This window comes from Perca fluviatilis, chromosome 13 (assembly GCF_010015445.1).
Source record: "Perca fluviatilis chromosome 13, GENO_Pfluv_1.0, whole genome shotgun sequence".
In the NCBI taxonomy this organism is placed as follows: domain Eukaryota; kingdom Metazoa; phylum Chordata; class Actinopteri; order Perciformes; family Percidae; genus Perca; species Perca fluviatilis.
Genome location: NC_053124.1, coordinates 13,175,421 through 13,199,382, shown reverse-complemented (window position 1 = coordinate 13,199,382; position 23,962 = coordinate 13,175,421). Strand labels below are relative to the sequence as shown.

General features: G+C 40.5%; 1 protein-coding gene across 3 annotated transcripts in view; it reads left to right on the top strand.

The window, feature by feature from the left end:
* adgrb2 (adhesion G protein-coupled receptor B2) overlaps window positions 1-23,962 on the top strand; it is a 292,014-nt gene that overhangs the window by 224,253 nt on the left and 43,799 nt on the right. For all 3 annotated transcript variants that reach the window (XM_039819389.1, XM_039819387.1, XM_039819388.1), the window contains exons 17-21: window positions 6,268-6,394; window positions 15,535-15,638; window positions 16,058-16,160; window positions 16,580-16,730; window positions 22,501-22,570. In XM_039819389.1, coding sequence (XP_039675323.1) covers window positions 6,268-6,394; window positions 15,535-15,638; window positions 16,058-16,160; window positions 16,580-16,730; window positions 22,501-22,570 — 555 coding nt within the window. The remainder of the gene's footprint in view (window positions 1-6,267; window positions 6,395-15,534; window positions 15,639-16,057; window positions 16,161-16,579; window positions 16,731-22,500; window positions 22,571-23,962) is intronic.

The window sequence follows — 23,962 nt, the reverse complement described above, 5'->3', positions numbered from 1 at the left end:
CGGGAGCAGTGGAATTTTGCCAATCGCACTACAGGCTGTAGGTGGTGCCGGAGGAGCTGGATTTTTTTTTATATTACATAATTCAAGGGTCAGTTTCAGCAAATATGAAAGAAAGTTAGTTTTATAAGACTTACCTACTGCATCTTTAATATAATACATCCATGTAAAAACCAGACTTAATGTACCAATGAGAATCAAAAAGCTGTAAGATGTCCTGCCCTCACAGGGAGATGTCAATCAAGCACAATCTAGAGGTCTAATCAGGTAAATGAAGTAAAAGCACTTTTGTTGGTGTGCGAGTGGGTTAAAATACTGTTTGCTGGAATATAATGATGAACATTTGTTACTTTTATATTGTCATAACTGTAAATTGCTATCTATGCTTAATTTGTGAAGAAAAGAATGGAGAAAAAAAACAATTGTCATTGTCCCTTTAGGGTTTCATTGATGCTGACGTACAGTGACAAGTTTTCACCCGTTGCAACTGTGTCCACTTGAGGCCACTTACCTCCATGATCCTTAAAATCCCTCTCTTCTACAACAAGCCCTCTCCTTCCCACTAGTCCTTCTGTCGATGGCTCATTATCTCGGTTTGCAATGTGTGTCACCAACTCTGTGTTTTAGACAATGACTAGTCAAAGTTCTATTTTTTTTTTTTTTTTTTTAAAACATCAGGTTATACTGTACAGTATATCTTTGGCAGTTTGCTCAATGACTTCACAATATCATGCACTGAATATTAAACCTGTTCCTTCTATCTTCTAAAGACTTAGACATAGGTATTTGACTTGAAAGTATTCTCTGTGTAATGAGGATCATTTTTGTGATTTACATGCTATTGATTTCAACCTCTGTGTGAAATTCTTTTGTCATCCCTCAATGCTTTCTTCATCTCTTTGCATTCATTATTGTTTGCCGTATCTGTCCCACATTTTAGTTCTTTCTCCTGTGTAATAGCTTTGCTTGTCTGCACTTCCGACCACTGATGACACGGACACATACACACATTTGATGGCAAATTTTGCCAGAAATGAGCAATGAGAAACAGAGCAATGGGCACAGGACGTGTGATTATTACTTTATTGTTTGGCTACGGTCATGTCATAAATCAGTTTTGACAGTGTTTGCCAGCAGCTGAAATTAGCTGATAATGTTAATCCTTATTACATTGATGACAGCTACAGTATGTAGAACAACATTTTCCCATATAAAACTGGTTCAAATGCTTAGCAGTGACAGTATATTAAATGTTGCCTACATGACGCATCCTGTATCATAAGGCTTAATGTCTTGTATTATCTGTTCCTTCACCTTTCTGACATTATGTCATCTTTGCCTATTTAGGATAAAAGGCTGCTTTGGATGAGAGACATTGGCGACACATCACTTTTCTATGTGCTGGGCACATGGAGGGGTAGCTTTTTCAGTGACTTTACCTCCATACAGCTCGACTCCCTACATAAAACCCTTTAGTTTTAAGAATTCCAAGCATGTTTAACCTTTACTGTTTCCTAACGGCGTGCTTTCATAGCATTGCCTCAGTAGACAAAAGGTCAATTAGCGCTGCTGTTCAGGAAGTATTTTTCCTGTTTTTCTCAACAGCTATAACATAATTCTACAAGCAGTTAGGGAACAAAACACATTGTAAGATGTTACTTCTGTGGTGCACCGTACAGTCCGCGAAGTGCCCCTTGAACTTTGCCATTTTTTTCATTTTTCTAATAAAAATGTAATTTTTGTGAAAATCAACAACAAGTAACAAAAGTAAAATAATATTCAAATTTTTAAAAAAAAAACTGAAAATGTCAAATTAATTAAAATACTGTCACCAACACTGTAAGTATTTATTAAAACATTATTTTCAAAACACCAAATATAACAAAATATATATTTTAATATAATTTAAACAACAACACTACCACCAATTATATATCTTATCAATTTAAATTTCCCTGCTGAAAAATTATATTGATTTAATTATACGGGGACCGGCCTTTATAAACTACCAACAGGTTTTTTCCTAAAATATTTATAAACATTACACACAATTACACAACATATACCACACCGAGAGATTTAAAAAATTTTTATTTAAAAAAATAATATTTTTCCACTTAATGTTCCCACTTGTTGTTGATTCTTCACAAAAAATTACAGTTTTATATCTTTATGTTTGAAGCCTGAAATGTGGCAAAAGGTCAAAAAGTTCAAGGGGGCCGAATACTTTCGCAAGGCACTGTACATGTTTTAGTACACTGTTGAGAAATGACACTTTAGCGCGGTTTGTCTTTCACAAGCAGAGCTGTTTTTTTGTAGCCATGCTAACGGTGTTGCTGTAGGGATGGCCCACCACATTTGTCCAGACAGAATTGTCTTGACAGCTGATGGGTGTATTGCCATGAAATTTGGCACACACATCTTTGTTGATCCCTTACCTTTTCATCTAGTGCCATTGTCAGGTCAAAAGTTTAATTTATCCAATACTTTGCTATAGGACCAAACACCTACAAAACTAATTTACTTCAGGCTCAGCTGTACTTTGTGTTAGGTGCTAATTTTAGCATGCTAAACTAAGATGATGGACATAAACATCACACCTGCTAAACATTATTTTCATTGTGAGCATGTTAGCATGCTGGCATTAGCATTTAGCTCAGGGCATCGCTGTTGCTTATAACAGCCTCAGAGCAGCTAGCATGGCTATAGACTCTTAAGTCTATATTTTTGGTTTTGGCTCAGGTTGATTAGGGCAAACTGTGTAATTCCCATGTGTACCGAGGGATAACCTGTCAAAATGAAACCAACTCTAACATCCCTTAAATAAAACTTTATTCTTTGTCAAAGTCAAGACCAAACAACAGATGAATCGATTATCGTAATGCTATCAAACTGGATATATGTATATAATATACTGGATGTATATTTACCCATCTTGGAATGGAATCTTTTGCACTATACATTTGGCATTCATAGCCTATAAACCAGCTTTACTGAGATGTACACCTGTTTGCACATCTGGTACCTGTTTTTCATGATAAGAGGAGTCGGTAGGGGCCACGGGCTCATTCAAGTGCAATAACAGAAGTAAAATAAAAGCCATGTCCTTTTAATTTTTCCCCGCCAGCTAAGCCCAACTGATAATTTAATACTTCTATGAGCCCAGGAATGCAAACAGCAGTAGTGTGTATCTGTAGCTGTAGTGGACATGTAATAACAAAGATCAGGGTTTGCCTAAACTTTGTAGGTGAAATAAAACTTAACAAAAGTCAAAGCTGGCTTTTTGCTGAAGACATCAATACCAACAATTCAAATCCAGCTGAACTAGATGAGGGTCAATTAAGCTTGAAATTCAGCAGCCAAAGCAAAGAGGTCACAGCTAATGTGTATCTTCAGCGACCCCCTGTTGTCAGCTGTCAATTTGACCATTATCCCAACTTCCTCTTTGCTGCCAGACTGGCATAGAGTACTTGATATGCGTGTGTCCCTGTTGCGTATAGTTAGACCGTTTGTGTCAGTAAGTGAAGGGCATGCATGCTTTCACATGTGCATCTGCCGTATTATACATCAACCGACATGCATAATTCAGTGTGCAACATTTGCGTATGTAACCCAATCATTAATGCATGTGTAGTCAGAGTACATATGGCTTTGCTTTTTCTGGTGTGAACGAAGCCATTTGTAATTACTTTACATGACATCTCTTGGGAGTTCACAAACACAAAACTCACGTTTTCTATTCATGGATACAAGTAACGCCGGATAAATCACTGAAAACTCAATGGCTTCCACCAGAAATGTAAATGTAACCCAAAAAACTACCTTACAAAATGTACACACTTTGGAAGATTTCCTCATAAAAGGTCACAAGTGCACATGTTCTCTCATTCACTCTATTTTTGTCTTTCTCTCTCTCTCTCTGAGACACACACACAGAAACATGCACAGCCGAGCACCAGGTTGCTACCTGTCAAGCTGTCTCCAGGCTTCACTGCTGTGACTCGTTTTCCGATCTTTAGTCTTTGAAGTGTCACTGTGCAGATAATGATCATCAGGGAATTGTTCACATTTCATTACTGACATTATGAATTGAGTGTCTGTCTGTGTGTGTGTGTGTGTGTGTTTGCGTGTGCATTCATGTTCAGATATACCTTTTTAAGAATTAACGTTAATACTTTCTTGTCATTTAGTTTCACACTGATCATGTTTGAGTGGCCAGTCATGGCAGAAGTGATGTGTTGTACTGTGCTGTGGTTAACATGTTGTGACTGGCGGGTGGTTCATGTACTTTTTATTAATTTGTTCACATTATTTGATTGACAGCAGAAGAAAACCACATGACAGCTTTTTTTGTCATGATGCAGATGCTCATTCAATTTTATTTAACACGTATCACTTGATTTTGAGGAATTTGTGTGCTAAACTGGCAAGCAATATCAACAAAATACTAATAAAGATATTTAGTATGTCCCAATACATATGTCAAATGCAGTATGCTAAAAATACAAGGATATCCTACTGCATCTGGTTGGATATTGCAGTATGTAAGCCAGCATGCATTTCTGGCTAGACTGACCCATATTTGTTTGCGCAGAATATAGTTAAAGGCACATTGTTATGAAGTAGTATGTCCCAATTGTATGCATGCTGCATGCAACAGTATGTACTTTGTAAGGGCTGCTGCAGGACATGCTAAACGTAAAAAGAAAAAGTATGCGATTGCTGGTTTTGCATCTAAACTTTAAAATAAAAGCACAACATTTGCAAAAGTTAAAAATGCATTTAAAACTGATTTGTTTGTATTTCATTGTGACATCTATAAAGAAAATGCTGAAAAAGATGAGACCATAGTCAGAAAATAAATAAATAATATAAAGTACAAGATTAAGGAATCTTGTACTTTTATATGTTGAGTGTGAGATTATTATATTTCATGCAAAGGTAATGATGAAAATGCCATAATATGTGATATTTGTACAGGTACACATAGTATGTGTCTTAGTAAGGGAAGTGAGTGCCCCTCGTATTGACTTTGTACGTAGAGCAACTCAAGGAAGGTTTATTATTCTTAGGTTATACATAGAAGAGGAGTATATTGTAATCTTTTTTTAGATGTTAAACTGTCTGTTATTTCTCCAAAGGCAGGGTAACATCCAAAATGTGCCTTAACCATAAATACAAAAAGCAACAAGCCAGCTTATCATTTCTCATAAAGCAAAATTGTCACCAAAGCCTTCCCCTCGAGATGTTAACAGGGCTCAGATATAATATTGCCAGTCAGTCGAAGCCCATATATTTTCTGCGTATTGAGTGATTTAAAAGATTGTCAGAATTATGCAAATCATTATATGGTGAAGTCCATACTGTATATAAGCAGCACTTTATTACATTTTCTACCCATGTTGACGGTGCTCATTGCTTGAGAGGAGGTAATTAAGTTCCTCAGTAAAGAAACAGGATACCATTTCATCTTATCTGCTTTACAGATCTTTAAATAAGAGAGAACAAAATGAAAAGGTATAATCTATATGACAAAACAAAATACTTTGTTAGCTTTTCTTTTGAAATGTCTAGTCCCCAACAATTTGAAATTGTTTCCTTATTAGTTTATTTTTCAAGAGTTTGTTTATTGAAATCTTTAAAAGAAAGTATTTTTTTTTTAAATAAAACCCTTGAAGCCCCTGAAATTTGGCTGCATGTCAAGTATTTTCAAATCAAGGGAAGAGGTGAAAAATATGAAGAGAAATAAAGTGTTCAAGGTTCTGTTGTATGAGTTTTGCTTGTCAAAGCATTGACAATTTAGTGCAGAATAATCCCCATCCACCATTAAGCTGCACTGGTCTTTGTCAACTGGTTGCTGATGCAACCCTTTTCATTTGACCTCAAGGCCTCAGCTCTTAAGGTATTCTTCTTCAAAAAAAAAAAGGGAGATGAAATAGAAGAAAAGACAGAAAAAGATGAGAAAAAAGTGTTTAGGGTGCTAAACACGGAGAGAACTCGAGAATAAGTGAGGTGAATATTGCCCGCTGGGTAAAAGAGCCTGTCGGTGTGTGTGAGTGGTGATGACTGAATATGAAACCTATAGAGTGAATGGGTGAACTGGATGGCCGGAACTCAGTCCCTCTTTCACCCCTTCCTCGAGTTGTAACTTCCTATGGACGTGTTTAGGTTTGTGACGATTTTCTGTGTGTATTTGTCTCACAGCCAGTGTTAATGTCCCCTGTGCCACCCCCTCCACCAACCACCACCCCCCTTCTCCCCCACCTCCAGGGAAGCTGGCGCAGAAAACTGGGGCACAGAAGGCTGCCAAACATCCCCGTCAACCGCAGTCCACACCAAATGCCTGTGCAGCAGGATATCCACCTACGCCGTGTTAGCGCAGCAAGCTAAAGACCCGGTGAGTCACCTATGCATATCCTGATGTACTCTGTGGTACTTGAGGGCTAGCAAGGCAACTACTACCAGTGGCCAGGTCAGCGAGCTGATGACTTTGCCGTAGTATGAATTTAGATGGCATCCCTGTCAGTTGGATTGGATTGTAACATATATCAGGCTGTTAAGGCTGTCATTTATTGTCTTTATATACTTGTCTTATTGTATAACAAGCCTCTTTCCTTGCACCGCTGACAAGAAGAAAATGGGTACAGGCTAAATAGAGCCGTCAATGTTTAACATTGTCACGGTATGAAATGCTGTTTTGATGAGTGTAGTTTTCCAATTATATCTTGATTGGCAGTCGCTCTTTCAGTTTTACAACTTTTTTTTTAGCTTCAACTTCGTAAAGGTCAGGTTGTTCAGAAAGATACTTCCATAGGAGAGAGAAGAAGCGTCAAGAGATGGAAAGAGATTTTATTATGTCTGTGTGCGATTGTGCCTGCAGCTCATAAACCTGCGCTTCTATAAATAGTTCTTGCAGTCTGTGTTTGACATGATTAAAGAAGGCTTTTTAGCAGTTCAGGGTAATGCCTGTTCTGATACATTGACCCATTCTCCTGTATTTGCGCTAATGGACATCCAATGAGCTGACATCACTTATTTCACCTTCCTCTCACAGCCGCCCTCTTCGTACAACACACCCTAATTCATTAATTGCATAATCCACATAGACATTTCACACCTTCCTTCAATACACACCTCACCCAATTTATTATTTATACCCACTTTTGTTTTTGCTCCCTTGTTTCGCCATATTTGCCTTTGATGTACCTTCTCATGTATCAGTTTTTCCCTCTCTGCCTCCTCCTTTCTTCACCCTCCTTTCCACCTTGCTACACTTTTTAACAATTATTTATCTCACTTTATGCCACAGCTCCTTGACTGCTGGGGTCACAAAATGTTCCCTTAAGCTTTGGCTGTTAATGTGTCTCCATGCCTGCTTGCACCTTATGCCCACAAGGATAGTGATTGCATTAAATAACAAGGGAGTGTAAGAAGATGGAGTTCGGCCTAATGTGTTGTCACACTCTAGAAACTATGGGAGGTTGTTGTTGTTGTTTTTTTAGGTTAGAAAATGGAGCTAGCAAAGCAGAGCCCCAGTAAGCACTGGAGGGTAACTCCAGGTGTCACAGAAATGAAAAAGTGATTGTGAGGAATGGAGGATTTTTGGGAAGGAAATGTTTAACCAAACAGAAAAGGCAGTCTGGTCTCAGCTGGCTGGGAGAACTAAGCAAGAGAGAAATAAAAAGCGAGAAAGAGAGACAGAGATGCGCTAAGTAATAATGCAATAACAACCAGTGTCGCTGAGATAAAGAGCTGTGGGCTTTTGTGGACATATATCCCTGTGTAACCTTTACAGGGTGAAACAATACCTCCATATACATGTAGCACTCACCAGTGCTGTGCATTCACCCTTAGCTGTTACATTACTGTTAAGAAGGTCTTTGTCCATACACTCTGCATCAAATATGAAAATGGGATTCAGACTCACATGGTGTTACTGAGCTGCGAAGTGAATGGAGCAGCAGCTTCCGCAAGTAGTTCTCAATTCTGATTTGAATTTGTCTTTTAAAATTGTCCTCAATGTTCCTGAGATGGTGACGTGGATTGCACCTTTCAATTTTAGATGCCCTGCCTATGCTAAAGGTGCTGAATATACTTTTTAGATAGAGGATATAAACCTCTGATATTCCGTTGGTTAGCAACTTTAGGTATCTGTAAGAGTTAATTTATTTCCCCTGGACATTCCCCCTCCTTTTCTAAGAGATTTTATTAAGTGTAAGGATGGTCAAAATAAGGTCATGGCCTCCAGGTGAGTAACTGCAGTGATTTATTATTTTGTCCCTCACAGCTTGAATTACTTCACAGGGGTCTGGAACCTATCACAAACCTCGGTGAAACATTAATTCCCATTATATGGAAAAACACGATGGCTGCGACCTATAAACTGGATGGGTCATTCCAGCCGCAATTTCTGGTTCCTGTGACTCCCCTTCCAACTGAACAATATTGACTTGTGCTGTTTTCCGCAGCAAGCAGGTCGGCCATGTTTAGTGACAGGGGGCTAAGAGGGAAAACACATTGACTTTTTTGACATTTGTGATATCTGTGAAGAGTGTGTTAGTCATTAGTGATTCATCATTCAGCCCCCCGGTTCCACCCTTATACCCAGTGCTGAGGACCGGAGGGTATGGGTCACTGTGTTTATGTCCGAGGCTCTCAGTCGGGAGCTGTTGTGGCCCACGCTGAGTGCACCTTGTTGCTTTAGGGTCCTCCAGAGTTAGCCTTTTATCCCAGCAGAGATTGGATTCTATAAAAGAGGAGGGAGAGACAGATTGAATTTAGCAACACATAAAATACCCTGTCACATCCAGACATGCAAACACAGACAACTAGGTATGGATGTTTTACTTTTATACACCCTCGCACACACAAGCGTGCGTGCACGCACAGAAATGCTCACGTAGACACACACACACACACACACACACACACACACACACACACTCGAATGCTGTGTTCAGGCTGTGTGGCTGTTGGAGCAGAGCTGAGTATCAGCAGCCCAGCTCTGACAGCTTATCCTGGGCCATGGCGCTAGGGACAAGGGGGGTTGAGGATTAACCTCCACGTTTAATAGAAAAGGGAGGAAGCGAGGGGGAGAGAAAGAGATGGAGGGATTTAGAAGCAGTGCTGCCATTACAGGCCGTTTACAGTGGAGCGAGGGATAGCAAGTTAATCCTGTTTACTTTCTATAGCCTCTGAGATTTCCATGTGTGTGTATGTGTGTGTTCTGCCATGCCTGTGTGTGTGTTTGTCTATTGAGAGACCTTTACTATCAGACACAAGACAGAGGTTGTTACTTTGGAGAAACAGCAGAGAGAGAGAGAGAGGGAGAGGGAGAAAAAGGAGTTGATTAAGTGAGGTCATGAAACCATACAATAAACCAAGCTACTTAATTCCAAAAACAACTGCAGTGGGAACACAAACCCTACGGATATGCCTGGACTTATTGCCTCTGCAGCGCTCATAGGGATCATGGGATTTGGAGTTGACGGAAGTATTGGCTTTTATAAAAGTCAGTTTCACATTCTGTGCCTCAAGTTAATCAAGTGAGTTATACTTCTTTGCTTGGATTTTGTCAGCGCATAAGGATGCTGTCCTAGTTGTGTAGACATGGAAATTGATCATAGTTATCAAGCGCCTCTCTCAAACACGTTTTCACAGCTAGAGTAGGATTCATAGCTCATGCTTAAGCAGGTAACCAGAAATGCATGCGAGAAGTTCAGTGGTTCAAACAGCACCTGAGACCTTGATCCAGTCAGTGTGGATGAGTACACACACACACACACACACCAGTCTCGCAATGGCAGACCTATCTCCACAGCGCTGTGTCAGCCCTAAGGTCTGACTGCACCACACGCGTACATTCTAGGATAGAAAAATAAAATGCTCTGGCTTGTTTACATTTCTTTAAACCAACCACAATCGTCTTGGGCTGAGCTCCGGACACAGCGACAGTGCCTCGGCAAAATAGTTTTGGTGGAACATTTGCACATAGCGAGGCAAGCTCTGGATTAGCTTATTACCTGCACAGGAAAATGTCACATAACATATTAAATTAAGTTATTTGTTAAAGGTCCCATGGCATGAAAATTTCACATGAGGTTTTTTAACATTAATATGCGTTCCCCCAGCCTGCCTATGGTCCCCCAGTGGCTAGAAATGGCGAACGGTGTAAACCAAACCCTGGGTATCCTGCTCTGCCTTTGAGAAAATGAAAGCTCAGATGGGCCGATCTGGAATCTTGCTCCTTATGAGGTCATAAGGAGCAAGATTACCTCCCCTTTCTCTGCTTTTCCCGCCCAGAGAATTTGGCCCACCCATGAGAGAGAGACATCATGGCTTTCAAACGAGAAAAGTGGCAGTTGGTCAAGGCCACACCCCCCACCCTCCACCTTGGACTCCCCCCCCCCTCCCCCTCTCAATAGCTACAGATAAAGAAATGGCACATCCTAAGGAAAGCTCATTGTGGGACTGGCTCTAGTGGCTGTAATTCTGCACCAAAGCTGAATTTCGGGAAAGAGACTTTATATACAGTATTAGGGGAACACTAAGGCCTATATAAAAGCATCCAAAGAGCACCATGTCATGGGACCTTTAACACAATATAGTAATGTGAGCTATTTATATTAGCTGTGTACATGGTTACACCTTATGTGCTCTTACCAGTATATCGCTGAAAAAAAAAAGGCTTTTTCTATAACCGGTGGGCAAACATGCTACTACATCTGTTAGATTTTAAGATAATTCACAGAAAGAACCAAGCATAAGGGCCTGCCTTATTGCACAATTAAAATTTTCGTCAACACTTGCCATTTTCAGCGTGCATCTTGCTCGCTCATAGGTTGTTGTTGTTTCTCGTAGCGAAGGGATTTTGTGAACGGTAACACACAAATAGCAGAAGGGTAAGGGGCAAAGCCTGACATCCAGCGCAGAGCCACGCACCGGATGTCAGGCTTTATCCTGGCAATGTACTTCCGTTGGCACCCCACACACACACATGCACTCACACATTGGTTAGGAACCTTCTGCATTTCCATAACTCATTTAGAAGGCAATTACTGCATCAAAGCAAGAATAATATGTGAACCTATCTCTGCTGTAAAATATCTCTCACAGTTTCTTTACCTGCCAGGCTAACTGCTTTGGCCACAATCATTCTCATGAAATGATTGGGTCTACTTGAGTCTGTTGTCTCTGCTGTCATCACTGGCACCTAATAAGAAGGAAAATATCTCACAGCTGATTCTACTATTTAGAACTAATGGCGAAAGTGCAGACTGTGGAAGGAGATAGCAATGATTGAGGCACTACAGGATGGCAGCTCATATCTTAACTTATTATAACTTAACTGAAGACAGTGTTTAGAAAGAAAACAAGGCCTGCCCTAGATGGAGCATGACTCCAAGGTTTCAGTATGCAAATATTTTGCCCTTGTCAACTGTAATTAAAAGATGAGGGTTGGTAAAATTTATGAGGGGACTGTGCGGAATTGCATTAGAATGTTTGGATCCCTCGTTGCATTAATTGAAGGTTAGTTAGTGACAAGGGAGATGATGAGAGAGTAAACAGGTGAAATGATTTAGTGGTGTTTCTCTGGCTAAGGATGCATAATGGTGTGTGTGGGTGTGACAGATTTACTTGGTAATTAGACATTTTCAAATGGAGCAGAAAGTGTTTGTTTTGGATGCGTTGGCATTTTAATTTTCTTGTTATGTGAAAAACAAATGTTTTCCACAGTAGAGGGTAATATGTCCTCATGGTAACTTTGTGATTACAATTTGAGAAGATGTGTGTGAAATAACAAGGCCTGTTCTAGTGTATCTAAGATGGTGTTGACAGTAGCCACGAAGAAAAGGTATATATCTTAGTGCTACTGCCTTTGTTTGTAGCTGATACATGTTACTTCAACAAGCAGTGCAAAACTCAAATAGTATGTAAAATAAAATACCTGAGGATAAAGCCTGACTTTACATTTTAAGTCACTATGTCAGCTCTCCAGGTTGTCACACGCTGACAGCAGACTTATGGTTTGCCTTGAGGCCACTGAAGCCAGAGCCTGTCAAGTTAAACCCTCGTGGGTCTGCTGAATTGATTCAGTTGAAGCATATCGCAGTCAGTATTTACCTAGTGCCATGACAGCAAAACAGACAACTGAATAGCTGGAATACTAGATTAGCAAGATGTGGAACTTTATATCTCTGTAGCGGCACAGTGTGCAGTTTGTGTACGAGTGTGTTTGTATTCCTGTACCTGTGTGGGGACCAAAGGAGCACATGACTGAATTTTGACATATTTTCAAGAATTTTTCAGCATTTCATTAGCATTTTTTCACAGCGTACGTGGTGCTATGAGACACACTGTAAAAGTACCATACTACATGAATGTCACAATGTCACAAATGTATGCTCTAAATGCAAACAGCTGCCTTATAGAGTATTAAGAGCCTGAGACTGGTCTCATTAGAAAAACTTGCAATATTGGTTGTGTGTTCAAATGCCTGAAACAACCTATAGTGCATTTACCTTTTTCTGACAAGGACTTCTTGTAGCCTTACAAGTTATGACCGTTCTCTCTCAAAAGAAAAGACAGAAGTAATGTGATTTTAGTTAGAACCTTGTTAAAAACCTCTTCAGGAAGAGGTCAGTGTGGATGAATGGGTCAACTTTGACATGCTGTTTGCATCCCATTTCCTACTAACCTTAAAACGAAAGAATGGGAGACACAGGGAGGGAGGAAGGGAGGGTGGGTGGGTGGAGTGTCAGTGAGAGGAGATAAGTAGGTTAAACTTCCTGAGCTGAAAATAGCTATCTTCTCCATCACATGGTAGCCAAGCTGCCCAGGGGAGCCTGGCCATATACAGCACAGCTTCAGCACACTCTTTCTAATCTGTGCTCTCTCTCTCTCTCTCTCTTCTCTCTGATTTTCTCTCCTCTCCTCTCACACACAAAACACATCCACATACCCCATCCATATGCAAAATAATATTACTATACCTATTCAGAGCAGGGCATTTGTGTGACACTGTAGCCTCAGGCCTGATGTGTTGTATTTGTGTGGGCATTTCCTTTTTTCCCCCTCCATTTCTTTTGTAGCATCCTTCCACATGAAATCAGACACTTAATCTCACCACGCACACATAACCTAACCATAGCAATTAAGAAAACACTGTTAGACAAATTAACACAATGAAGAGCTGTGGGACAATTTGTGGATGTATGGGTAAATTACAAGTAAGAGTGTATTTTTTTCCATTTCTTGTCTGGTAGCGGCTAATTTAGGGCAAACTAAGAGAGACTGAGAAAGAAAAGGATGTGTATGAGTGTGTGCTTGTCATACCCCATGCTTCCTTCATGTTTGATCTTCAGACTGCAAATAAAAAAAAAACACAAATGGCTGTGTATCCTTTGACCTTCCTCTCTACATAATATCAAACACACCTGGTCTCTGTTGTCTCCCACACTCCTCCTAGGCATTTCCTTTTTTTCTGAAGCAGATGCTTGTCATATCCCCTCCTTCTGTTTTTGTGTCTCCCCTTTCTTATGAGGCCGTTTTGATTATGTTTCACCTCTATTCTCCTATTGGTATTCCAGCCTATTCCCCTTTTCTCTGGAGAAATTGGCTTCCTTTGATGTGCCAGGGAAAACCACTAAAAGAGGAGCTCTGACTGTTTTTTTTTCTTCTTCTTCTCTCTATCTATTTCTTTCCCCTCCTACTCTTTGCTTTCTCTTATTTGTCCTTAACTCTTCCCACTCCATCTCTCTCTCTGAAATTCTCTCCTACTCCTTATTTTCAGTTTGCATTCTTTATTCCTTTCCAAAGTCCTCTCTCTAGCTTTCCTCCTATGCCTTTCGGCTCATCTTGAATAGACACACACATAACATCCATATAGCTTAACCACTGACTTTAATTACTTGGCGCATCTGCCTGACGTGCCTTTGTGTGTGAGTATGTGCTTTATTTGCTAGAAAGACACCTTGTGCAGTATGTGTGTGAACAGTAATAAATCTTGTGGGATGAAAGGGAAAGCTAGCCACCCTGGGAGGTAAACTGTGTGATTGAGAACTTTAAAGCAGGCCAAACATTAAGCCCATTTGGGACACGACGTGGTTTGTGATCTCCACGCGGTTTCATTTGTCTGTTGCTCATCCTTTCAAAGGCACACCTCGGGAGAGAGGCAAAGCCGAGGTCCGCTGTACATCATGACCTAAATTGCTTAATTATGCACTATGGTCGAGTGCTTTTACCCTTGTGCATGTGGAATTATACAATGGGTGTAAATAGGTGCACAGCGGGCTCCCGCTGTACATTCTCTGTCTCTGTAATTGGTTGGTTACCTGAATGCGTCCTCATGTCTCAGAGTAAATAACCGTTAATTGAAACTATAATTATACTTACAAGTTCTGTAGGTGATGCTATAAAAGTTGCATAGGTGACATCAAAGTGGTCAAGATGCTTCGAACAAATGAGAACTTTGACATTAGTGTAATTACGTGTTATTATCCTATATTAATCTAACAGACTTAATTGCATGCAATTAGCAGGTACAATCAAAGGGATTACAACTAACGAAGTGCAAGAGTTAATAAAAAGTTTAAGTGCAAAAGCCTGCAAACAATTATTTAACCATTACAGTAAAGGATCTAAACAGGATTTATTCAAATCAGTTGTCACTCTCCCTCACACATCGATCGATGTATCTCTCTATCTATCTATCTGTCTGTCTTTCTGTATGCTCTTAGACACTTTTTACCTGCTAACCCTGTGTATGAAGCTCGATATAACATAGTACATTTAACCATTCAGGCTGTTAGCCTGTTGCTGCTTACATAAAACTTGAGTCAGAAACTAGCTTCAAACACGTTACTAGCAAACAAGGTTGTTTGCATTTATGATTTATTTCTTTGGTTACCTAATGAAAAAATAAAGCTGATTTACACCTCACAGTCAGATGCATGTAGTTTTGCAATAGTGAAGAGCAGAATTACTGTCCTATCTAAGAGGGTCAGAGGTCTATAGTGGTGTGTCTGTAGGCCATTGGTGACCCCATAATAACCATTTAGTTACTGTAGAAGCCATTCAGTGCGCCATCCATGTAAAACACTGAGGCAGAGTCGCAAAGCCAGTGTATAGACTCCGTTATAGTCTTGTGTTCCCATGTAAATTGTTGTTGTTCATAGTATATTCTTTATTATATGTAAAGAAAATGTTTTTATATGAAAACCCTGTTTCAATGTTTTTGATGACTCACCTTGAACTCGGGGATGTATACATTAATGACTCCAATCAAATGTGATTTGGGGCGACTAGCTTAACCCACCCATCATAAGTGAAGATACTCTGCCATTTCAATGTGACTTAAAATAACCCATTCAGGGTTTTTTTGGGGGTTTTTTGTATAATAAAATAAGATGTCATTTGTCTACAAAAGAAAACATTTGTGTTTTGACAAGCAAGGTACATCCGTGGGGTAATATCTTGCAGTAATTATTAACTATCCATGTTTGTTCCTCCTCTTCCCTTCCTTTTCACTCTCCTCAGGAAATGGGTCCTACCAGCATGCCCTCTGTGCCCCTCATGGTGGGCTGTGGGGTCTCCTGCACTGCTCTGCTCATCCTGCTGCTAATCTACGCTGCCTTCTGGAGGTACACGTGCACACATAGAACACAGAACTTGATTGTGTCATGCCTGTCTCTATACTCACACATCGACTATGCAGACAGTTGGGTTTTTTCTCATTATTTAGGCTCCTACAGTACCAATACATAAAAAGTGCAGTTTGTGTGTGTCCTCTACTGTGCCAAAACTCCAATGTGGCCTAGTAAGGAACAAATGGTTCAACTACAGCAGGGGGGTGGTGATTAGTTTTCGGTTGCACACATGACAGATGGCAAAATCAAGCTAATGACTCTGTCCAATGTCCAAAAAGATGCTGTTCAGTCCGTCAATCTGTCATTAATACTTATTTCATATGTCTGCCCTCTCTCTCTCTCTCTCTCTCTCTCTCTCTTCTCTCTCTCTTGCGCTCTCTCGCTCTCTCTCTCTCTCATCCTCTGCTCTGTAGGTACATTCGTTCGGAGAGATCCATAATCTTGGTGAATTTTTGCCTCTCCATCTTGGCCTCCAACTTATTGATTTTGGTGGGACAATCTCAAACGCTCAGCAAGGTAAGGCAAAGATAAACACAGAGAGAAAGTTATATTCCCACACAAAGTAACTGGATTTCCACAGTAAACATGCCTAGAAACTAAAGTGTATAAAAGGGTCCTACAGTGGAGTTCTCAAAGTGGCAGGCTGACTTGGCTCACAGCACTCTTGAGTACTGACTTAGCAAGACAGCACTGTGAAGTGGTCAGTATCGATCAAAATGCCGAAAATAGCGGTGCCAGGCCAAGTCCTATTCTTCTAAACAATATGTACTTCATCAGACTCCCTTTTTCCCTTTGTCCAATTTATTTTGCGGAGGTTTCATTTCACTCTGCTGAATAGTCCTAAGAGATGATTCATTATGACACATCTCATAAACTACCTTTTTTTTTTAAACTTTTTTATCACTCTATCTCCCTAACTTTCTTTTTCTCTTTAGGGCCTCTGTACCGTGACTGCGGCCTTTCTGCATTTCTTCTTCTTGGCGTCCTTCTGCTGGGTGCTGACGGAGGCGTGGCAGTCCTATCTGGCAGTTATCGGCAAAATGAGGTCACGACTCATTCGCAAGCGTTTTCTGTGCCTCGGCTGGGGTAAGTCTTCATGTGATGCTGAAAATTGTAATAACTGAAGTCTTACAGTAGCAACCATTTTTTCCAAAGGTTACTTTTTATGTTGACAAAATTAACCCAGCATGATTGTACATCCCTGTGCATGCACGAGAATGCTGAGTGCACACACTGAAATGACTTCATTATGATTGTCTAGAAACAACCTTCAGAATAATCAGCATTGACTGTAACACAAAGGTGCTATTGTAAGTTTCTGCCTTTGCTGTTGCTTGAAATATGTCTAACTTTCTTTGTGTGCCAGCGCAAATGAAGACGCTTTTATGAATTGGATGCGGATTGAACCACTGTTGTGTGACATGAATTTGTGAGCAGCAAGACAGGCTTTTTTAATATAAAAATGTAACAAATTATTATTTTGTAGTAGAGGTGTTGAAATCGGGGACATGGACGATGCTGCATCGATAATCGGCAGGCTCATAATCGATTATTTCTGTTTACAATTTAATGTAGGCCTAACAACATTTCTGTTTACATGTTCTGTTATGTTTTGCACATTCAGGAAGTGCCACGTGCTCAGTGCTGTAGTTTTATGTATCCAATTTATTTAGTATTCGAGCACTGCAGTTTTTGAAGCTTGAAAAGCTATGAATTAAATATCCTACGTGGCTTTAGTAGAAACATTTATTTGATGCATCGTGATGCATCGAGATATTGAATCGAATTGAATCGCTGACATGATAATCATAATCGAATCGGGAGATCAGTGAAGATTCACACCTCTATTTTGTAGTGTTGTAAGTGTTGGCTGCATAAGGCTTAATAACCTTAATTTGCTCCGCTCTAATTTATATAACATTTTTCTTTGCTGTATACTATTATTTGCCACCTCAAGGACTTGATTTCCTTAAAAGACAATTATTACAGATTCTAATATAATCTTACCTAATACAGCCAAAGCTCGACATGGGGGTTTCTACTACTCACGGGATTCAAGCTTCAAGATTCAAAAAGCTTTATTGTCTAATATGTTGCCATGTTAGAAAATTTTCTTTTGATTGAAGGCAGTGTGTGTGAGTGATGTGTCAGTGGCATGAGTTTTGTATATGTATTGCATTGGGAATGAAGGATTTGTTGTATAATGACTTTTTAGCCAGAGGCACTCCGAACCTTCTTCCTGATGGTAATAGCTCAAAGCTATGGTGGAGGGGGTTGGAGCCATCCTGGATGATGAAGTTCGATTTTCTTTCCACTGCTTTTATATAAAGATCAGATGGCTGTTTTTGTGGAATGCCTATGATCTTAATGGCTTGCCTGGCTATCCTAGCCAGCTTTCTCTCGCATTTGTTTGGTAGGAAGCTGTACCAAGATGTGATGTTGAAAGCGATGACAGACTCTGTCAGTGACTGGTATACTCTGGATAGAATGTCCTGTCTCACTTCAAATCCTTTAAGCCTTCTGAGGAGACACATGCACTGTTGGGCCTTTTTGTAAATTGTGTCAGCATGTAGGGTGAAGGTGTGACGGTGGTCAATCAAAGTACTTGAAACTTTCAACCTGTTCCACTACTTGCCCTTCCAGTCTCAATGGTGTGGATAGTGGATGAGGAGTATCAAGCAGTCAGCCCCAATGGCAACACAGTTCCTTGGTCTTGGTGATGTTAAAGGTCCCATAGCATGCTGCATTTTGGATGCTTTTATATAGGCCTCATTGGTCCCCTAATACTGTTTCTGAAGTCTCTTTTCTGAAATTCATTTTCTCAAAGGCAGAGCAGGATACCCAGGGCTCGGTTTACACCTATCGCCATTTCTAGCCACTGGGGGACCATAGGCAGGCTGGGGGAATGCATATTAATGTTAAAAATCCTCATAAAGTGAAATTTTCATGCCATGGGACCTTTAAGCTCCAGTGAGCTTCTCTTGAACCAAAGTGCCATTGTGTTGACATACTGCTTGTAAGTGGACAGGGAGTTGTCATCAGTGAGGTTGGCCACCAAGGCCATGTCATCCGCATACTTAAATAGCTTGAGGCTGCTGCAGGTGATCTCATTTGTATAGATGGAGAATAGGACAGTTGACAACACACAGCCCTGAGGCGCTCCGGTGTTTAAAATAGTGTTGGTGGACTTAAACCCATTTACCCTCACACGCTGTGCTCTGTCCTTTTAAAAACTCCTTAATCCAGAGTGTCAGAGTTGGGTTAACTTGCAGCTGTTGGAGGCGCTGCAGAAGAGTGTTGATGTTCACTGTATTGAATGCAGATGAGAAATCCATAAGTAAGATCCTGACAAAGGAGTTGGGAGAGTCAAGGTGTCTTGTTACAGTGTCCCGAAGAGTCAGGCTGGCATCCTCTACACCTCGCTTTGATTTATAAGCAAACTGTAGTGGGTCCAAGCTCTCTCCGACCATGGTGATGAGTTCATCTGTAACATCTCTCTCCATGCATTTGCAGAGGATGGAGGTAAGCGCCACAGGTCTGAAGTCATTCATCGCTTTGACATTGGGTCGTTTTGGAACAGGTATGATGGTAGTTTCCTTCCATGCCCTGGGTACAAGGCTGGCATCAAGGAACAGCTGGAAAAGTTGTGTCATCACACCGGCTAGCTGAGGTGAACACTCCTTTTAAGATGTGTCCCTTCAGTCCACCTGGGCCAGGAGCTTTGGTAGAATGAAGACGGGTAAAGATGGAGGCAACCCTCTTCTCCTCCACACAGATGGATTCAGAGCAATGGCTCATGTTGTGTGGGATCCAACCCTCAGCAGGATCTGCATTGTTGAACCTGGCATAAAAGGTATTCAGTTCCTCTGCAAAGGCAGCAGGATCTGGGCACTGGATCATGCCAGCATTCGGAGTCCTGCCCATCATGGTGTTAAGACACTTCCAGGCATCCCGCATATCTCCCCTGGTGAACCTCTCCTCCATTTTGTTCTTATAATTAAGCTTGGCAAGCTTGAGCTTATGCTTTAGCTCTTTTCTGAGATCTTGGACATGTTGTTTGTTTCCTTGAATAAAAGCTAATTTCTTCAAATTTAGTTTTAAGTGTTTGAGCTCTTTGTAATCCAAGGCTTGTTATTACCATTATGGAATGACACTGTCTGCATAGAATGATATATAAGAGCAGATGGATTTATTAAGTGTGTTCAAGTCACCATTACAGGCCTCAAAGACCATTTCCCAGTCTATGAGCTCAAACCATCCCCTCAGCCTTTCTACAGATTCAGTATTTCAGACTTGGATGGTTTTTGTCTGAATCTTCTGTGTTTTTAATTTCTATCTGTATTTAGACAGTAGTAATATCACATTATGATCTGACAGACCAAAGGCAGGACGGGGCTTGGATACATATGCACCTGGAATGTTTCCAAAACATAAATCCAGCGTCCTATCCAATCGTGTTGCTGATGTGACATACTGCTCTAATTGGGGGAGTAATGGGGTGACGTCACAGCTGTTGAAATCCCCAAGCAGAAACACGGGCTGACCAGGTGCCATGGAGACGGCATTGTTGTGATGCAAGTTTGTTGTCAGGGCCAGGTACATAAACAAGGATCACAGTTATTTGTTGGAATTCACGGGGTAGATAGTGGGGATGAAACGACCCCACCATAATTTCATAGTGGCGAGAGCAGTGCCTCTCACGAACGGTGTAGTTTGTTGTCCACCTGTCATTAACAGCCATGCAAAGACCGCCCCCGAGTGATTTCTCTGTTCTCTCCGTGTCCCGATCATAGCGAATTAATGTGAACCCATTAAGGCTTAATGCAATGACCACAGACAACCATGTTTCAGTGAAACTAAATAAACTTGTGTTTTGATAGTCTGAATCATGCTTAACCAGTGCGGAAAGTTCATCATCTTATTGCGCAGGGATCGCACATTTGACAGAGTGAAAGCAGGTAATGGTAGCTTACTTCCTAGTCTTCTTATCCTGTTCCTAATTCCTCTTCTCAACCCTCGTTTCCTCCGTATCCTTTTCCTCAACAGGAATTTCGGAATAAGATCCAGTTGGCCTGTTGTTATTGACTGGTGAGCTTGTAGCTTCAGAAGGTCTGCTCTGGCATAGATGCGTCTCGGTGATTTTTCTATTTAGATGGTCCCATCAAAACTCTCATAACTTGATGCAGATTGGGTTTTAGCGTCTGCAAACGCAGATTTGCAATTGTCCGTATCTCCTACACCCATTGCCACTGTTGGTAGTGTCGGTAAATTATGTATAATATAATAAAATATATTTTCTATAGCCTTCAGTCGCGAGTCGCTCAAACAGAGGAGTGTCTCGTTGCCATGGAGATACATTTGGAGTAAAGATGATCTCACTCCTTTCAGCTGTACATCACCTCTGCTCCACGTTTTTCTATTATGCTGTCCTCGCAATGTACTACAACCTGAGCAACAGGCATCAGGGATGTTCGACGATAATCAAAACATATGATAACATCTGCATACCGCTGGCGAGATGCTTTGAGATAGCCCTAGACATTACAACCACAGCCTCTAACACCATTTCCAACACACACACACACACACACACATACATACATACATACATACACACACACACAACAAAACGTCTGTTCATTTCGCTTGATATTGATCCCAGCATTCTAATCTGCCAAGTCACAGATGCCCTTACCTGATACAGAGATACAGAGGAGGGTGAATGTATAGATTGTTGTACGGTCATAGTTGGAGAGATTGTGTGTGTGTGTGCGTGTGTGTGTGGAGTACTCAGTGATATAATTATTCACTACACTTACAAATGGAAATGAAATGCCTGAAACAGTCGAGCAAATTGAAGGGGATCAAACAGCTTATCCTCCTCACGTCCATTTCGGCATTTTCCCCACAAATTTATGTGATTGAAATCAGTTGCCATGGAAACAGGAGGTTTGGGGTGTCACTGGATCTGTGTTAGATTAGCAGTCGAGCATGCATGCGTACTGTATAGGTGTGTGCTTACCGTATTGTATATCGGTAAACGCTAGATGAATGTTGTTATAATTGAAACTTGCTGGTTAGTGGACCGGCCTGGCTCCCCACCATCTTATTTGTTAATGTTAATGTGACTTTTTCTAATTGCTTTTCATTTGCAGCCATAATCACAGCTTTGTTAATTACATGAATATTTCAGAGCCAAGCTCATTACGCAGCTCAGCATATTTCCTTCTTTTCCTGGCAGGCGCTCTGTGACACCCAGTCTAACTCTCTTTCCCTCACATTTACACACACACACACACACACACACACACACACACACACACACACACACACACACACACACACACACACACACACACACACACACACACACACACACACAAACTGCTTGATTTAGCTAATTAATGAATAACTTATTGACCACTCCTCGCTATACCTCACATTTTTATGGACTTTTTTTTTTTAGTCTCACATGCTCACTCACAGGCATGCAGCATTTTTGGGTCACCTATTGTATGGCAGCGTTGTTGTACACAAAATGTCCTGAAATGCTAAATCAGAGCTTCCATCCCTGCAAGGAACTGGGATTTAAGCCCAGTTTGCATGCATGTAGCTAGACCTGTGTGTCAGGGAGCACATGCGGCGCACTCAGGCTCACCTACAGAGCACTAAGTCGGTTTCAGTCACACATGCACGCGTTACGCGCTATTGCATGGCTGCTTAGCATTTGAATGGGAAGAGCCATATGGAGTTGTTCACACTGGAGAATCTTATTTAGCTGACATGCTTTATCGTCCCCATTAGGGCATCCTTTTATCCTTTGTCTCACTCTTTTGATCTCTCTCTTTGTCTGCAGGTCTTCCAGCCCTAGTTGTAGCAGTGTCAGTGGGTTTCACCAGAGCGAGAGGTTATGGCACAGCCAGCTAGTAAGTAGCGTTTCCCCTCCCCCTGCACTGTCCTCTAACACCAATCATGACTGGATTTGGGTATCATCACTTAATATCAGCACATTGCCCTAACTGCCAACCATTGAAAGCATACCCAAGTTTACCCTTTGCTGTTTGAAATACTTTATCCTTCCCTTTTCCCCTGAAGGTTGCGGAGGCCTATTTCATAAATCTGTATTTTTATACAATTTATTTTATAACTTACCAGAGGGGGTTATGGATTCAGTGGAGGCTCTGCTTTAAAAAGCTGAATATGTAACGCTAAATGTACTTTTTTATTTTTTATTTGTATCAACAAAACTTTTTCATCCATCCATCAATCTATTCATCCAATTTATATCCAAATTATAACCACTTATTCCTATTATGTGTCACTGGGGGACTGAAACTTTTCCCAGCATTCACTTAGTGAAATACACAACAAATTGCAGTTGCTCATTTATATGAACACAAGACCTTGTTGGTTAAGCCAGTTGTAAGAGGGGTTATCAAGATTATATTAAAACACATTAAAGCCCCTAAAAACTAGATTTACTAAATAAGGAACTGTCTAAATTAAATTAGTGACACTGAATTATTTATTATTTATTTTTAAACTGAACAGTCAAAAACTCCGCCTCAAAATCTACCTCTCAGAGCTGTTTGGGTAACACTAGCTGCATATGCAACAACCACAGTATTTTCTACACTTTTTTTATTCACATGATGCTAAACTATGATTATCACACAGAGATATGTGACATAACTTTTTCCAAATGCGCCACTTTAAGCGCCCCCCTTTAAACCGGGCTAATAAGCAGTGATAAAGCACAAATGCAGAAATCTCTCCTGTGAATAAAACCACACCTATTCTGACTTAGGCAGGACATGTGATGTTATTTTTTGGAATCCATCACTCATGTAAGAAGCCGATTGAGGAAAAAAACATTTTCAGGACCTTTAACATAAAATACCTCATTAAGGTGACAAGATTATCCACTTTATGTGTTCGGAATAGGTATTTTGAGCAATTTTTTTATCTCTAAATGTGAGATGGACAGCAACAAGTTTGTATCCTATCAAGTGTAGTGCATGTGTAAGATTTATATTGAGTCAACAGCCATATTCAAGTCCTTTCAACAGCCATATGTGAAGCTTATTATGGATGTTTTGTTTACTTTGGAGCAGCCCATTTAAAAAGCACTATTGATAACTACTGTTGGGCTTACCGTTAAACAGGCAATGCCCACAAAAAGCTCTGTTAACCAGTCAATGGTCTAATTGATTTAATGAAAACACATTTTAAAAGATATTTACAAATGTGTCTTCATACTTTACTCAACATCTCATTAATACGAGGGACTGTATAATAGCTTTTGGGGCCATTTTTCA